General features: G+C 35.1%; 1 protein-coding gene across 1 annotated transcript in view; it reads right to left on the bottom strand.

The window, feature by feature from the left end:
* Catspere (catsper channel auxiliary subunit epsilon) overlaps window positions 1-18,810 on the bottom strand; it is a 157,557-nt gene that overhangs the window by 130,958 nt on the left and 7,789 nt on the right. The window contains exons 3-6 of the mRNA XM_015483306.1: window positions 11,611-11,779; window positions 5,207-5,280; window positions 4,790-4,863; window positions 2,959-3,022 (exon numbers count right to left, since the gene is read on the bottom strand). Coding sequence (XP_015338792.1) covers window positions 2,959-3,022; window positions 4,790-4,863; window positions 5,207-5,280; window positions 11,611-11,779 — 381 coding nt within the window. The remainder of the gene's footprint in view (window positions 1-2,958; window positions 3,023-4,789; window positions 4,864-5,206; window positions 5,281-11,610; window positions 11,780-18,810) is intronic.

Below are 18,810 nucleotides of genomic sequence, written 5' to 3'. Positions count from 1 at the left end.
GATCAGGGACCTAAGAGATTGGATGAGGAAGACATCCTCAGTGCCACCGCTGCTGTCATGGCTGGAGGTACCAGCCAGAGTGGTCCCTCTGTGAGTAAAGAGGAGAGAAAAGGGAATTAAAGGATTCTGCACTTTTAAGAGGCTTGAGGCATGTCTGGGTATGGAGAGTTTAGAGATCAAGATTTGCTGCACAATATCCTTGTCTTGTGAGGGAAAGAAGCTCCATCTCTACCAGCTGCGTGCAGAGGGAAGAGGAAAGAACAGTTTTGCCACTACAGTGCCAGGTCTGGCAGGTGAGGGAGCCAATTCCTGGAGAAACCCTAGTTTGGCCTGCAGTACAGGCCTGGAAAATCCACACTGCATGACATATTAATAGACCACAACACAATAGTACTGGGTGAGTTTAACACACTGCTCTCACCACTGGTTAGATCCACCAAACAAAAACTAAATGAAGAAACTATAGAACTAAAAAAATACAATTAATAATTTAGACTTAACTGATATATATTGAATATTTCATCCACCAATGACTGAATACACTTTCTTCTCCACAGCACACAGATCCTACTCTAAAATAGACCATATTTCAGGCCATAGAGCAACTCTAAGCAAATACAAAATAATACCTTGCATTTTATCAGATCATAATGGAATGAAATTAAAAATCAATATAAAATAAAAAATAGAATCTACTCTACCACCTGAAGACTTAAGAATGACCAATGGATAACAGAAAATGACCAATGGATAGCAGAAAAATTAGGAATGAAATAAAAAATTATTTAGAGGTAAATAGCAGTACAACATATTAAAATCTCTGTGACACTTTGAAGGCATTCTAAGAGGAAAGTTCAATGCACTGAGCTCATTCACTAAAAAAGATAGAAAGTCAACAAAAAAATAACCTAACATTACGTCTCAAAGCCCTAGGAGCGTATTAGGAGCTAGAAGTAAAATTCCCATGTACAGAAAGAGCTGCAACAATTTTTTTTCATTCATTTCACTAGGAAAAAAAGAACAAATCAACACCAAAAGAAGTAGGAGACAGAAAATACTTAAAATCAGCTGATATCAATGAAATTAAAGCAAAAATAAAAACACTTAAACATGGACAAAACAAAAAAGTTGATTCTTTGAAAAAATAAATAAAGTTGATAAACCTTCACCAAGCCTATAAAGAGAAAAAGAGTGAAAACTCAAATTATTAAAATTCATGATGAAAAAGTAAATATCATGATGGACACTTCTGAAATACAGATGATAAACAAACTATTATACTCTAATAAAATAGAAAATCTGAAGAAATCAACAAATTTCTAGAGACATATGACCTACCCAAATTGAATCAAGAGGACATAGAAAATTTTATCAGTTTCAAGCAATAAAATAGAAGATGCCATCAAAAGCTTACCAACAAAGGAAAGCCCAGAACCAAACAGGTTCTCGGCTTAGTTCTACCAGATCTTCAAAGAAGAACTAACACCAATCCTCTTCAAATTGTCCCATAAAATAGAAAAGGAGGGAACCACCAGGCACAGTGGTACATGCCAGTAACCCTACGGTTCGGGAGGCTGAGGCAGGAGGATTGCAAGTTTAAAGCCATCCTCAGCAAAAGCGAGGTACCAAGCAACTTAGTCAGACCCTGTCTATAAATAAAATACAAAATAGGGCTGGGGATGTGACTCAGTGGCCGTTTTGCCCCTGAGAGTTCAATCCCCAGTATCAAAAAACAAAACAAACAGAAAGAAAGAAAGAAAGAAAGAAAGAAAGAAAGAAAGAAAGAAAGAAAGAAAAGAAGGAAAACCCTTCCAAACTCATTCTAGAAAGCTAGTGTCATTCTGATACCAAAACCAGAAAAAGACACATCAAGGAAAGAAAACTTCAGACCAATGTGCCTGATGAACATAGATGCAAAAATTCTTAATATAGGCAAATCACATACAAAAACATATTAAAAAGATAGTGCACCATGATCAAGTGGGGTTCATCAAAGGGATGCAAGATTGCTTGTGATAGTGCTTGACTATGTTCTGATTCATGAACACTTTTTTAACTTAATGATTAATTTTACAATACAGTTAATTATGTATTCTTTTTTTAGAGAAAGAGAGAGAGACTGTGTGTGTGTGTGTGTGTGTGTGTGTGTGTGTGTGTGTGTGTGTGAGAGAGAGAGAGAGAAGTTTTTAATATTTATTTTTTAGGACACAACATCTTTATTTTATTTTTAAAGTGGTGCTGAGGATTCAACCCAGTGCCCTGTGCATGCCAGGTGAGCGCACGTCCGCTTGAGCCACATTTCCAGCCCTAATTATGTATTCTTACATGCTTCGCTTTCTTAGTTATATTCATTCACTCACATTAAAATTAATTTGAAGGCCAAGTGTGGTGGCACATGCCTGTAATCCCAGTAGCCTGACAGGCTGAGACAGGAGGATCGAGTATTTAAAAGCAGCCTCAGCAATAGTGAGGTGCTAAACAACTCAGTGAAACTCTGGCTCCAAATAAAATACAAAATAGGGCTGGGGATGTGGCTCAGTGTTGAGTGCCCTGAGTTCAATCCCCAGTACCCCCTAAAAAATAATTTTAAGAGTTACACAAGACAAAGAGAGCCTTTTTGTTAGATATATAGTTTTGTATTTTTGTTCAAATCATTTAACTTATCTTATGTTTTCTTATCAGTTAAAGAAAATAGTGCTTACATTTATATGGTTATTATAAAAGTTGAGAAAGACAATGTACGTAAGTATGAACATGTAGACATAGTTGTGTTCAAATAGTGGTTACTGTTGGTATTTTCATTATTTGTTGTTCAGTATTACTTTGGCAACCAAGATGTGGGTAGATAAAAGTTTGTATGAAAACCATAATATAGGCAATGCAATTGTGATTAATTAAACGCTGAAGCTAAATACTCTAAAAGCATTAATTCTTTGTATTTCAAATGGCATTACTTACGTAACTGTATAATACCACAGAAAACAAATATTAGAAGAATCCACTGTCAAATAGCGTTTTTCTTCTTTTTCCTAAAAGAAAATGCAGAAGAAACTAGAATGTACTAAGTTAACTTTAAAATAAATACACTTATGAACATTGACATAAAAGTCATAGGGGAACTAAATTACTTCTCTAAGATCAGATAAAGATGAATAAGTAAATTTCAAAACAGGATAAATATACATATGATTCTAGCTCAATTCTCAGGTTATTCCCTGTAATTAAGAATTTACTATCACGAATGACAAATTGAAAGACATTATTATTGTATTTTTCTTTCTTATTGATAAATAATTCAATTAATTTCCTGGTTCAAAAGTTCTCAGGTGATTTTACTCCCCAGGGGACATTTTACAATACCTGGAAATGCTTTTGGTTGTCAAAACTCAGTGATTTTGAGTACATTTCAAAAGTTTGATATACCTCCTTAGCTGGGTTACAAAATCAAATGACACTCAGACACATAAATGACACAGATATTCCTACATGAATGGGTGTATGCATGTTGTTACACAACATTGTACATTTATTTGGTGCTATGAGAGGTCTCCTAGCAGTATTTAGAGATGAAATGATTAGATTATGATAGCTGTGACCTCATCTGCCCATTCTAGTTTGAATGGAACTTAAAGCAGGTGGGGCATGGCTAGAGAGGGTGGGCATGCACTGGAAGGGTGCATCTTCCCTGGGGGCCCCTTCTCTTTCTCTCTGCTTCCTTGCTGCCATGAGGAGAGCATCTTCCCTCAGTTGCACCCTTCCCCCATGATGTTCTGACTCTGTCGGCCCAAGGCAATGGGGCTATCCTTCTATGGACTGAGATCTCTGAAACTGTAAGCCTCAAATAAATTTGACCTTTTTCTAAGTTGTTCTTGTTGGGTGTTTTGGTCACAGTGATATAAAAGCTGACTAAAACATACGGGCTTACAACATAAAAGCGAGAGGAGCCCTTTACTTCTTCATGAATTGTGTTCTTAAAACTGGTACATTTACTTAAAGACTCAAAAAGACAAATAGAAATATTTTTCACTCTCTAGGGATTGAAAAATGAATAAATATTCAGCTGGCCACTCTCACAGCATTCTGTCTACTTGTATCTTGAAAAGAAAGTTAATTAATTAAAGAGAAGTCTTAAATCCCAAAGTAAAAGCAGGTTTTGTCAAGTAGATTCAGATATACTTGTGTGGGCACATCAGCTGTTAGATAATGTGGCCAGTACTTTGTTACTAATCATTAAAGTGCCAATGCCTTATAATGCTTCACTTTGTAAACATTTTACTTGGTAAACTAGAGAAGAGTCGACATCATTCTCTTTCATTTGCATTTACGTATGCTTTCTTAATTAAAGAAAATGCAGTAGAATATTAAACAAGTCTGCTAGAAATTCCTTTCAATCCTGGGTATTGCCACAAGAGTGCATGACATAAGACTCATTGATTTGAAAGTACTGTTATCTTAAGGTGCTGCCTATGGACTTTGTAATTGTTACTAATAAAAAAGGTTAATGTAGGTGTTGGGAATGTAGCTCAGTGGTACAGTACTTGCCTAGCAGGCCTGAGACCCTGGTTTAATTCCTATCCCCATAAACAAGGTAAAATCAGATACCATTTCATAACTTATTATTTGGCATGAGATATATCTAAAAATTAATGACATATCAACAATAATTTTTAAATTTTTCTCTTATTTAATATTATTTAAAACAGACAAATTTGGTTGAAAAACTCAAAAGAAAAATAAAACAAAATAGGAAAGATTGTTCAAATGTCAATAAGTTATCATTAAAATCAACTTACTGGGCCTGTAACAATTGGTTGTATAATATAAGAACCAGGAGAAGTACAACGCAGTTCTGTCACGGGTGATCTAGTGTTTAAAAAGAATAGGAAAGAAGAAATAACAGATGTAAACAAGTTGAATAAAAATTGCCTCACTGTTTTTTTTTTAACCCTAAAATCTTCAGTTGAATGCTAAGAGAAAATTTTAAATATAGCAAAAAATTTTTCTCTCTCTCTCTCTCTCTCTTTTTTTTTTTTTTTGTTTTGAGACAGTGTCTTGCTAAATTGCCAAGGCTGATCTTAAGCTGGCAATTCTCCTGCCTCGGCCTCCTGAGTTGCTGGGATTACAGGCACATGCCACAGTGTGGCTATGAATGCTTTTTTAAGTGTAAATAACATATATGAATTTACATTCACAGTAAAAGTCTTACTTGTTATTTTCAATCTGACAATCTTCTGGCACATTCCACTCAGAAAAATTTGTTCCTTCATACTCTAACTTAATCTGTAAAGAAAATTACAGAGTTCAAATGAAAAATGAGCTTCAAAATGTTCACACCTCAGTGTTTGGTTGTAGGGTTCAATATTCTCAGACCTTGTTATTTAAAGATAGAATAACTAAAATTCAATTGCTTTAAAATTGTACAAAGTAATATGACAAAGGAAAAGTAACTTCCTGGGACTTTTCAGTAGTCTCCCCTAAGTCTATAAACTTTTAACTTGGGAGTGGGTATTCGGGATTGAACCCAGGACCTGGCTTATGCTAAGTAAGGACTCTATTATGGAGCTATATTCCAATCCCTAGTACACTTAATTTTATTTTACTTATTAAGCAGCTAGGAGCAGACTGACAGATTCTGGGGATTAAAAAAGGGTAAGAAAGACATGATCCTTTCCTTAAAAAACAAATCTCATTTCATTCTGAGGTCCTGTTATTTACACATCATCAATGACCATAATAACTTCACTGGTTACCTTCTCCTTATTTCTGCAGCTATTTTTCACCTTGCTGCCGGGGGCCACCCTGTTCAGGAGCTATGTACACCCCTTTAAGTTCTAAGTAAAGAGGTATTGCACCCTGCAATGCAACTGGACTTTACCTCTGCTCAGATAAGACAGGTATAGCTCTGGGAGTGAGCATTACCGGAAGGGGTTGAATTACACCCATCTGTTGGTTGTAATCCTGCCCTTCTGCCCTTTTGTTGGATATAATGTTCCATGGATTAGCTCCCCCCATTAGTAAAACCCCGGTTCGAGGTGCTCCCTCTCTTTCTTGCTTGCCTTGCCTCCTTGGTGGGAGCTGGGACAGAGAGGCCATCGCAGAACTAAAAAAAAAAAGGTATTTCTCTGTCTGTGTGTCATTACTTCATTCCAGCCCAGTTCTCCTGGAGTAACCCTGACCGGTTTAGGTACCTTGCCTTTCAGTTCTTTTGTTTATAAATTCTTTCTTTCACCTCCTGAAATATAGCGAGATACTTTCTGACATTGTTAGTCTTAGGCTCAGCATTGGTATGGTAGTGTTTAGCTAGAGTTGGAACCCTAGCTCACCCTCTTATCTTTATTACACAAAAATTATGGACACATGCGTATGTCAATATTAATTGTTTCCTAATTTGTAATATGGGATTATAATATCAACTGTTTCATAGACTTGATGTTACAGATTTAATGGCAATGTATAAGAAAAAAGAGAAAAATCAATCAGAAGATAGAAAATAATTTTGAAATATATAAGACAAAATTTGATAGAATTATTAGGAGAAAAATTTAGGCATTAGTATAGTGGTAGGTTTTTTTTTTTTTTTTAAGAATTTTTAATATTTATTTTTTAGTTTTCGGTGGACACAACATCTTTGTTTGTATGTGGTGCTGAGGATCGAACCCGGGCCGCACGCATGCCAGGTGAGCACGCTACCACTTGAGCCACATCCCCAGCCCTAGTGGTAGGTTTTTAATATCTTTTCTTCAAACTATAGATAAGCTGAAAAAAAAGATACTCACAGACTAGAAAAACATCATTAACAAGTGCCGTGATAAGTTATGTTTAAAATACATACATTCCTAAAATTAACCAAGATAAAATGTGCATATACTTTTCAATTTCACATAGAGCATTTACCAAATTGATCATATTTATAAAAGAAGGTCTTAACTAATCTCAATGAATCATTTTCTCATATACCATGCCTTTTTATATTAATGAAAATTTCTCATAAAGTTAGCCAGAAAAAAATCCTAGGATATTTGTTATCTTAAAAGAACAACAAACCAAACCAAAGACAAAAAAACAAAACAAAAACAAAAAAACCCTGTATTTCTAAATGATTCATGGAAGAAGGCATAACAATAATTTACAAAATATTTATAAATAAACACATTTGATATTATCAAAACTTGCCATATGTGAGTATAAGGAGTCTCCAGGAGGAGACGTATAGCCTTAAAAGTATTCAGAAGAAATAAGATAGTTTGAAAGTGAATAAACTCAGTTTTCAGTGTAAGATGAAAATTTAAGAAATAACAAGAAAGAAAAAGTCAAAAATGAAAGGAATGAGAAAAAATAGGAAGTTAGAAAACCAGGGTGTGGTAGCACACAAGTATAATTCCAGGTACTTAGGAGGATGAGGCAGGAGGATCACAAGTTTGAGGCCAGTCTCAGCAACTTAGTGAGACCCTGTCTCAAAATAAAAAATAAAAAGGGACTGGAAATATAGCTCTGTGGTAGAGCACCCAGCACTACCAGAAGAAGAAGAAAGAAGAGGAGGAGGAGAAAGAGGAGAAGAAGGAAAGAAACAATGGAAAGAACATTGAGAAAGGACAGTGGTGATGTGTTTTTTTCAATATACTCAAACTTCCCTATAAACATAGAAAGGACTGTGGGAAGCCATTCTCCACGTGATTGGGTACCTCCCTGAGTGGGTGTGAGGCGCACCGGCCAGCTGTGTCAGAGCTTATCCCCACCCTTTTTAGGTGCGAGAGCCCGTCCGTGTGGGGTGTGACTGACCATTGACCCTGAGACCAATCACTGACCCTGACCTTGGAATGCTGTCCCCCTCGACCTTCATTGGATGGAATTTTCCCCTAAATTTCTTGTTCCCCAATAAAAGCCCACTCTCTGGCGTGCTCTTTCTCTCTCCTGCTGGTCTCTTGTGTAAACCTGGCTACCACATCAGGTGGCTAGAGGCAGGAGCTGGGAGGGGCCGTCTCTGAGCTGGGCAAGAGAAAAGGTAAATTGAGTGTTATGTGTCTTTAATTTGATCTCACTAGTTAACTTCTATGTTTTGAACCTCTAGTATGAAGCTAGCATGCTGGTCGTGCGGCAGAAAGGACAATTAGGATACTACCAAGAAAATCACTGGACAGCATCAATTAGAAAACTCAATGACAAGGTATCTCTTGATATCCCAAAAGTTGATTGAAATAAGTGACCAAAATTCAGCAGATTCATGTGAAATCAGTATAAGGAAGCAAAGAGAAAGCAGACAAGCTAAAGCTGAGGGAAAAGGGCCTAAATTAGTGACCCACAAATGCAAAGGAATATTACTCAACAATAAAAAGGAATGAAGTACTCTTATGTAATATTATGAATGAATCTGAAAGCACTAGGCTAAGTGAAAGAAAACTGATTCAAAAAAGACTCTCTATTATACAATTTCATCTATGTTTGACGATCTAGAAAAGGGAAAACTACAGGAACAGGAAGACAGTGATTGCCAGTAGCTGGGGTGGGAGAGGGTGTGGCCTCACTGCAAAGGGCATGAGGGAATTTCTGGGGGGGATGTAAACATTCTATACCTTTATTACTGTTGTGATTGTGCAATTGTAGGCATTTCAAAACTCATCAAACTCTAAGCTTAACATAAATAAATTTTATTCTGTGTAAAATTTCAATAAATTTGCCTGTTTACAAAAGGACCTAAGGATATATACAAACTATGCATCGTGTATATCCTTTATCTGGATCCAGATATACATAAGCAAGCAAAAATGAAATTTGCAAAACAATTGGAAATTTGAATACCGATGAGCTATTTGGTGATACTGGGTTGAGGTTACCACCCAACCCCTAACTCCCAGCCCTAGGTAATCACCAAGTGACTGTCTATAGATTTTCCTATTCTAGACATTTCATACAAATGAAATCATGCAATGTGTAGTGGTCCTTTGTAACTGACTTATTTCTCTTAGTAAAAAAGTTTTCAAGATTCATCTATGATGGAGCACGTGTCAGCACTTCATTTTTATTAATCAATAATATTCCATTACATAGCTCTTCCACATTTTATCTATCCATTCATCAGTTTCTGCCTGCAAAAAGAGTGCTTGCTGCTGTCCACATTAATCCTTGACTGCTACATACTCCCTCTTGAAGGCAGGAAAAACAATTATAAGTATTTAACAAATTGTATAGGACAGGCACTGACAATTCCAAGTAGGTACTAAACAGTACGCTACACTTTGCATACTAACTGACTTCTGCTTTGCCTAGCCAGTATTCGGAAATATGGAGGAGTGTGTTAGGTTACACAATGACTAGGGGTTTTCCTGTCATTTAGTGTTTGGGAATAAGGGAAGCAAGTTATCCTGCAAAAGATGGGATAGACTCACACAATAAAAATTTTCCAGAATTTCAATGGCATCACTGCTATGGAGTAATCTCTGGTAAATACTGATAAAAGAATCTTCAATAAAATGCTAACAATGGAATCTGGAAGCATATTAAAATAATAATACACTGGTACCAAGGGAAATTTTTTCTGAAATGCAATAATACTATAATGGATGATGAAATATAAGTGAATATATTACTGTGATTTATTATGTTCATTAACCTAAGGAGAAAAATTCATATGGTTATTTCTGTAGATCATGAAGATATTTAAAAGTTCACTATAATACACATGTCACTATTTATAGTAACTATTTTTTGCTACAAATATTTCATAAATTAGGAGTTAGTAGATACCTTGTTAATTATATATATATATATATATATATATATACATATATATATATATATATATCTGCTCAAAAGTGAGCATTATGTTTACCTGGGACAAATTAGAAAAATTTACTAAAGTTAGGAATAAGACGAACAGGAGAACTCTGGAGGGCATCATTCTCCATCAGTTGGAAGATTCTATATTATAATGATGCCGATTCCCATTATAACCAATTATCAATTCTTCCCAAAAGCAAACCCAATGAAAATCTAAACAGATTTGTGTGTGTTACTCTAAAATTTACATAAAAATGCAAAGAGACAGAAATATCCAAATCAGTCTTATGGAAGAACAAATCAAAACATTCACATTATCAGGTATGAAGATTCAGTAATAAGCTATAGAATAAGAGGGTATAGAATTGGCACCGAGTCAGATGAGAGTTTTAAAACCAAGCTATCTTTATATAGAACAAAGAGAACACCAGAAAAACAATAGGGAAACAGTAAGTTGTTTAATAAATTCTGGTTCACTATATGGAAAAAGTATTTATGTGAATGCCTATTATACTACATAGAAGGTGGATTCCAGATGGATTTATGACATGTATTTTAAAGGTAAAAATGTAAGGCATGTAAAAGAAAATGTATGAGAAAAATATTCGCAACTCAAGGTGAACAAGGGTTTTTCTTAGATAAAGACAACCCCCAAAGTTTATATCACCAAAGCAAAATGGGAGGAAAGGGACTTGGATTATCAAAAATCACCCCCATCTCCCAATAAAGTATTCATGGACAAAGTTAATGGTTAGTTAGAGGTAACTGAAGTGTTTGAAACCAACATTAAAATATAGAGTAGGATGCAGACAGCACTCTGTAAATCAACAAGAAAAAGGCAGAAAATTGAATGGAAAGTGGGCAAAGGATATAAACAGATAATTCATAGAAGGAGAGCCCTACATAAATATGTAATGATGTGTTCTAAATCACAAGTCATCAGAGAATTGAAATACCATCAATAAGCTACTATTGTGTAGTAATGGGAGGAGTAAACATTGAAAATTTAATAATACTAATTTTTTTGGTGAAGTACATTGAGTGACAGTGTAAGTTCCATTCTGGAAATAATCCTGTAGAACTTAGTTATATTAGGAATCTGTATTCCCTGTGGCCTAGCAACTCCTCTCTTGGCTACATACAGTAGAAATTTTTTGTGTAGATATGTAAAAGGACTTTTATAATTTATAAAGCATTTATCACTGTGTTGTTTATGGTGGTAGGAAACTATTTGGCCATCATTAAGGAAATATATAAATAAAATATAATTGATATATACTTAGTAATTAGGCAGCATTAAAAAGAAATGAACTAGACAAAGTGTAGAATTGAAAGAAAAAGTAATATAGAGAATGAGGTCTAAAGCTGGGGTCACCCCCACATCTATATTAGTCTAGATAGTTCTAGTTTATACTTGTTGTAAGCTTATGCCTATTGAATAATTATTAATAGCATTCTCTTTTATTCTCAATAGTTTGGACAATATACTGTCTGTATCATAACATCATTTTGTGAATATTAAATCACAAAAAACACACAAAACACTGAATATTTTGCTACATATGTATTTAAGGGCACATATATTTAAGGACATATATTGGAGAAGAGACCTATTTTAAGGTGATAAATAGGATGAAAGAAATTAAATAAAAATAAAAGTGATGGTTAGCTAGAAAACAGTTTTATTAACTCTACTCTCTGTTTGAAGGTTCAAAAATATTTAATACTCAACTGTATTTTATTTATTTATTTATTTTTATTATTTCTTACATATATCACAATAGAGGAATGCATTACATTCATAATTAACTGTAGTTTTAAAGAGTCAATACTTACAGCACTTCTGGTATTAAAAATGAAGTAGTGTGGGCTGTTACTGTAATACCTGTGGAGGAAAAGGCCAAATATAAACATTAGCACTATTTTCTCCTCCAAATAGGAGGGGTTCTCTACATGGTCAGAGTATGGGCTGCCACGAACTTTACCTTTCCGCCCAAACCCCTTCCTGCAAATTGAACTCAGAGCTAAAGTGGAGGTAATCAATGAGCTCTACTAACCTTTTTACATTGCTCAGTACCTAAAGACATTAAAATGAAATGGTAAGTAAATACTTTTTACATATTTTTTGTAGCATAAAAACTGTTGAGGGCTAGGATTGTGGCTCAGCGGTAGAGCACTCAGTCTACCGCAGGGGCGGGACCGGGTTCAATCCTCAGCACCACATAAAAGAATAAAGGCATTGTGTTGTGTCCATCTACACCAAAAAATTAAATATTAAAAAACACTGTTGAAAATTATTAACTCTAACTCCTTTACTTATAAGCTAAGTTAAAATGAAAACAATAAGGATTGCAATGTTGGAAAAGCAGTTTTTCTTATTTAGAACATTGAACAGCAAATTTCTGTGACTATTGTTCATGATTGAGTTTAGGCTACTTCAATTTTTTTCATCTTTCTAATGCATCTAAAACAGCACTGTCCAATAGGAATATAATGCAAGCTGTTTATGCACATGTAATTAAAATTTTTCTAGTAGCTACATTAAAAGCACAGAAGAAACAGATGAAATTAATTTTAATAATATATTTATTCAGGATTTGGACCATAGCTCAGTGGCAGAGTGTTTGGCTAGCATGCGTGAGGCACTGGGTTCGATCCTTAGCACCACATAAAAATAAACAAATAAAATAAAGGCATGCTGTCCATCAACAACTACAATTTTTTTAAATGAAAAATGTATTTTTTCAACATGTAATCAGTACTAAATAACGATTAGTGAGTTATTTTACATTCCTTTTTGTACTAAATCTTTGAAATCTTGTGTATTATACTTACAACACATTTCAATTTTGACTAAATTTTAGGTACTCAAAAGTCATATGTGGTCAGTGACTATCACAAAGCAGCACCTTAAAATTCCTTCACTTTCCATTCACTTCAATAATCTACTTCATGTCTACACTGTATACTTAATTGCCTTTGTAATTTCTCCATCACTAAAATTTTAAGTCAGAGACTGTGTGTGTGTGTGTGTGTGTATGTGTGTGTGCGTGTGTGCAGCAGGAAAGTTGCTAGGATATTATTATGTAACTTCTTTACCAGAATTAAACAAGCCTTACTAGTGTTCCAAATTCTTATTTTCAATAAATGTTAGTCATCAGTATAATCAAACATAGTGTGTATGGGTATGTATGTATATATGTATGTATAGATAGATAGATGGATGTTAGTTTGGATCTGGAATGTTACCCGAATGCTTCTATATTGAAGGTTTGGTTCCCAGTGCAGCAAAGTTCAGATGTAGAACCTTTGGGGAGAGGTGATTGGATCATGAGGGGTCTGACTTCATTAGTGCATTAATCCACTGATGTATTAATTAATTTGAGGAGACTATTTGGAGGTGGTGAAAACTATGAGGTGGGGGCCTAGTTGGAGAAAGTAGGTCATCAAGGGCATGCCCTTGGAAGGGTGTCTTGTCCCTTGCCCCTTCTTTTCTCTATCTTTCTCTACTTCCTGGCTGCCATGAGGTAAGTAGCTATCCTCTGCCAGGCCCTTCCCACATGATGTTCTGCCTTGCCTCAGGCCCAAAGCTATGGAGCCAGCTGATTATGCACTGAAACCTCTGAAACCATGAGTCAAAATAAACCTTTTCTCTCCTAAGTTAAATTTTCTTAGGTGTTTTGTTACAGCAGCAAAAGCTGACTAACAAATATACAGATCAAATAAGAAGATATGTTCATGTATTGTTACTTATCCCTATAAATTAAAATAAAATATAACCAGCAAGGTTTTTTTCCTAGTAAGTAGGAACAACCTCCCACTTCTTATGAACTTATTATAATATCCTTTTCATTACATAATGAGACAGAAACCTCAGGAGGGAGAAAAATATGAGTGGCAGATTTTGGATTTTAGTTTTCAAGGTTAAAGTATACAATTTAATTTGTGAATGAAACCTGGTGGGTATAATGATAAAACTACCTTTTCTGGGCAGGCTCTTTTCCCTACTTTCATCAGCTTCCAATTTATACTGGGGCTGGGAATACAAGGGAGGAAACTGCATCTAAAGAGGCATATTTCAGCAGGGTATGGGACTCACATCTATAATCCTAGCTACTGAGGAGGCTGAGACAGAGGATTGCAAACTCAAGGCCAGCTGGGCTATAAACCCTGTCCAATAAAATAAAATAAAGGGGATGGACTAGGATGTAGCTCAATGGTAGAATACTTGCCTAGCATGTGCAAGGTACTTCGTTCAATCCCTAGTACTAACAAAAAAGAAAAGAAATGCCACATTTATTTAGTCCAAGACAGCTATGATGTCTCTCATCCTTGCTTTCTTAATTATGTCAAATACTAAATGTACTATTGTTGGAAATAGATTTGAGAGGCACATAGATATGGGGTATGCAGATGGACCATGTGCTATCTTTTTTAATGAAAAAGGCACTGCCATTTCACTCTTGGATCGTAAGAATGTATCTTTCCTGTTCTCTCAAGTGTGTTCCCATTCTTTCAGCTCTTCGAAATCAAAAAGAAGGAGCTGGGGTTATCGCTCAATGATAGAGCACTTGCCTAGCATGCACAAAGCCCTGGGCTTAATCCCCAGCAACACACACACACACACACACAAAACATCAAAGAACATTCTTCCTTTAATAGTTAAGTCCCTTCCCAACTTCACTTTTTTCTCTATCCAGCCTATAGAATGGCATTTGGGAAAACTATATTCTCTTGAATCCCTTAATTCTACTATACTTATCCAGAATGGTCTTGGGTAGGTCATGCTCTTGGACATCTGATAGAAATGTGCTAAACCATTCATGTAGGACAATTACAAGAAGCACAGGATTCCCACAGAAAGTCCCAGTCCAACCCCACTAAATATACTGTGAACTATGTTAATATAAGATGAAAGACTTTGAGACAAGGTCCAAAATCATTATAATCATTATAGACCTACTGTAACACTAGAAAAAGTATATTCCTTTCAAGCACATTTAGAATATTTATTAAAATTGATCAGTTATTTGGTCCAAAGCACCAAAAAATTTATCAGAACAGGTTTCAGCTAGACCATATTCTCTGATTATATAACATAATCAATACAGAGAAATTATTAACATAAGGTAAGTCAAAATTCTTGCATATTTGGAATTTAAAAAGTGTTAAGTAATTCGAGGGTTATAGAAGAGATGATAATGAAAGTTAAAGCTCCCTAGAAATGAATAATAAAAAAAGTAGATATTGGTTCTTATGGAATACAGCAAAGCAGTGCTCTAAGATAATTTAATATCTTTAAATATCCTATTAGAAAAGAATAAAGACTAAAAACTATTACATTAAAGTCTAACTTCAGATGTTAGAGATAAGAGTATCAGAGTATGCCCAAAGAAAATAGACAAGATAAAAATATGAAAAGAAATCAAAGTACAAACAAAAATACAAATATGAGGAAGACAGACAAGTTTTTAATAAGGGCAAAAAATGGGTAAAATTAAATAATTTTAATGAAAAGGGACTCCAATTACAGACACATATTAAGCAAATATTAAAACTAAAACATACTGCATGAGAGCTTTGAAAAATTTTGTGGAATGAGAATTTTGATATCTTTATTTTTTTTTTTCCAGAAGAAACAAAAGGCCTAAATAGTTGCAGAGTCTTAAAAGATATAAAGCAGTAGTTCAAAAATTTATCTAAAATACTAGCTAAGTGTTTTATCAAAATTTCATGGAATGACTGGGTACATGCCTATAATTCCAGTTACTAGGAAGGCTGAGCAAAAGGATTGCAAGTTCAAGTCCAGCTTGGACAATTTAGCAAGATCATGTCTTAAAAAACAAAACAAAACAAAACAACTTTCAAGTATCCTAGACTTGTATGAACTCTTCCAAGGAAAAAAAGGTAACATCCTCTGACTCATTTTATAAACAAACAAAAATACACAGATATAGATACAAATACCCTGAAGAAAGTGTTTGAAAATTGAATACAACAAGGCATGAAAAGCTTATAAACTAAATCATATTAAATTTATACTATGTATGCAAATATGGTTCTGTTAGAAAAGTCTACAGATGAACTCACCACACATATTAAAAAGGAAACATACAATTGTTTTAAGAGATGAAAAATGATAAGAATGCATATAAATCAATAATTTAGAAAAATCAAATCAGAAATGCCAAGAAATTGCCTTAACAGTGATAGAATATCTGCAGAACACTTAGCACAAACAATACCCTAAATAAGGAAACACTGGTACCATTCCCTTAAAAACCTGGGATGAAAAATGCCACAATCACCATTTTCACTCAACATTGCATTAGAGGTCCTAGACAATGCAATAAGAAAAATAAACTAAAAGCACAGGATTAAAAAGGCAGGCTGAGGGTTTAGCTCAGTGGTAGAGCATTCATTTTATATATATGAGACCTTGGGTTCAATCCCCAGTGACAGTGAAAGAGAATACAACCCATTTCTGCAAAAGATCTAAATCAAGATGATATAATGTTCCTGGATAGGAAGAGTTAATATTCATAATGATGTCATTTTGAGTCATTATAATCCAAATCCTAAGAATTCTTCATGGTACTTAATAAACTAACTGTAAAACTGGTGGGGTTGTGTAAAGGTCTAAGAATGATCAGAACACTTCTGGGAGTGGAGACTTACCCTATGTGAGATATCATGATTTATAATGAAGCTATAATAATTAAGACAGGTGTTACTGGAGTAGCTACAGGCAAACTGACCAAATGGAAGAGAACACAATAACAAATTTACCTGGGCCTGGATTTATATGAAAAAAAAAGAAAAAATTGCATCACCATCTTTTATCATTTAGAAAACTAACTCCATTGGGACTAAGAATTTGTCAAAAGACAAAATTGCAATCCTTTATTCCATAAAGTTGTATGAGTGTTCCAACAGAGCAGACAAAATTGATTTTACAGAGAGAAAAGAGTTGAAGAAAGCAGGAATAAAAAAAAAAAAAGGATTGGTAATTTTAAATTTACTTGTAAAATGGGAACTGGGGAACAGAACTATAGAAAAATAACAAGTTAACATCAAGTTACTTCTTGTTACTTTTTTTTTTATACCAGGGATTGAACCCAGGGCTGCTTAACCACTATGCCACATCCCCAGCGTTTTTAATATTTTATTTTGAGACAGGGTCTCACTAAATTCTTAGGGCCTCACTGAGGCTGGCTTTGAACTTTCCATCCTCTTGCGTCAGCCTCCTGATTGCTGGGATTCCAGGTGTGTGCCATCTCACCCAGCCTTGTTACTTTTTTATAAGGATTAAAACAGAGGGAGTTGCATGCTGACTGGAACTGACTCGTTTGGTAATTCGACTATTCTCTCCTGATTTCTCAGGTCAATAACAACTTAGGTGACACGAAAATTCAGCATGGAATGAATCCATTTGGGTTAGTTCTGTTGAGCCTAATGCAGGAGCTCAGTCCAAACCAATGGTCTCCCATGAATTTTATCTAACAAACTGTTATGTCAAAAACAAAATGTTAATTCTCTTAGTGTAAAGAAAGCTCCGTCTTTGTCTCCGATGCCAATCCAATACCAAAGACAAGGTCTTGAGAAAAAGGAAAATGTACTATTGCTTTGCTACCAAAGGAGAAACACAGGGGACTCCTGTCCCAGAGCCTGATTCTGCCCATCATTGGGAATAGGGGGTTTTTGAGGTGATTCAGAGAAAATGAGATTAGAGAGATCAGGAAGGAGAAGGTTAGGAAAAAGAAGATGAGAGAAGAGAAGTTCAGGGAAAAAAAGATCAGGGAGAAGGTTAGGGAAAAGAAGATTGCGGGGCTGGGGATGTGGCTCAAGCAGTAACGTGCTCGCCTGGCATGCGCCGGGCGCTGGGTTCCATCCTCAGTACCACATAAAAATAAAATAAAGATGTTGTGAAAAATAAATATTAAAAAAATCTCTCTCTTCTCTCTCTCTCTCTCTCTCTCTCTCTCTCTCTAAAAAAAGAAGATTGGGAAAAAGAAAAAAAAAACATGTAAGTTTTAAAGCGACAAGGGATATAGTCAAAGTATCAAGTGAACTCCTGTTACATTAGTAAAGAGAATTACTTTATTTATCTAAGTGCTAATGTAATCTAAGTGCTATTGAAGTTCTATCTAATACCTTCTATTTATTCTATCTATCTAAGTGCTAATTCCTTCATTTATCTAAGTGCTGGCAGTTGAACCCAGGGCCTAGTGCATGCTAGGCAAGCTGACTACCACGAAGCTACATCCCCAGACCCCAAATTTTAGCCTTTAAAAGAACACCTTATTAAGAGATAAAATTCAGGACTTCCATAATAAAAGAATAACATTTTTGTTTTCACTAAAATCTACTTTAACTTTAGTGTTTCCTTCAATCAAGAATTTAGATAAGTGTTGGCAAACTATACCTTGGGAGCCAAATTCCACATTTTTTGTAAATACTTTTTTTACTGACAAGCAGCCACCCATGTGTTTACTAATAAATAAGTCTTGTCCCCTATTACGGAAGAGCTCTGAGCAGTTGCAACACAGATGGTATTGCTGGAAAACGCCTAAAATATTTATTATCTGGTCCTTTACAGAAATGTTTGGTGACTTTTTGGGCTGGGGTTGTGGCTCAGTGGTAGTGTGCTTGCCTAGCATGCATGAGGCACTGAGTTCGATTCTCAGCACCACATACAAATAAGTAAATAAATAAAGGTCCAACAACAAGTAAAAAATAAAAAATAATGATTTTAAAAAACTCCCTCAGTTCATAGGCCATCTTTAATAATTTCAACTATCATTATTTATTGAGCCACTGTTTGTAATGGGCTGAGCTGTAAATGTATCACTGCATTCAAACCTCACTACAAAAAAGGGGGGAATATAAGGTCCTTGCTTAGCATTTGGATGGCCATCTTAAGTGACTGCTGACATTTTAAGGAAGAAGTTTCACCCACCTTCTTGCCCAAGGGCGTTTCTGAGAAAGGCTCACTACTCCCTGATAGCAACCCAAACTCTAACTGCCCACATTAGG

The sequence above is a fragment of the Marmota marmota genome, unplaced genomic scaffold (genome assembly GCF_001458135.2).
Source record: "Marmota marmota marmota unplaced genomic scaffold, marMar, whole genome shotgun sequence".
Lineage (NCBI taxonomy): Eukaryota > Metazoa > Chordata > Mammalia > Rodentia > Sciuridae > Marmota > Marmota marmota.
This window is presented reverse-complemented; position numbering and strand designations above follow the sequence as displayed.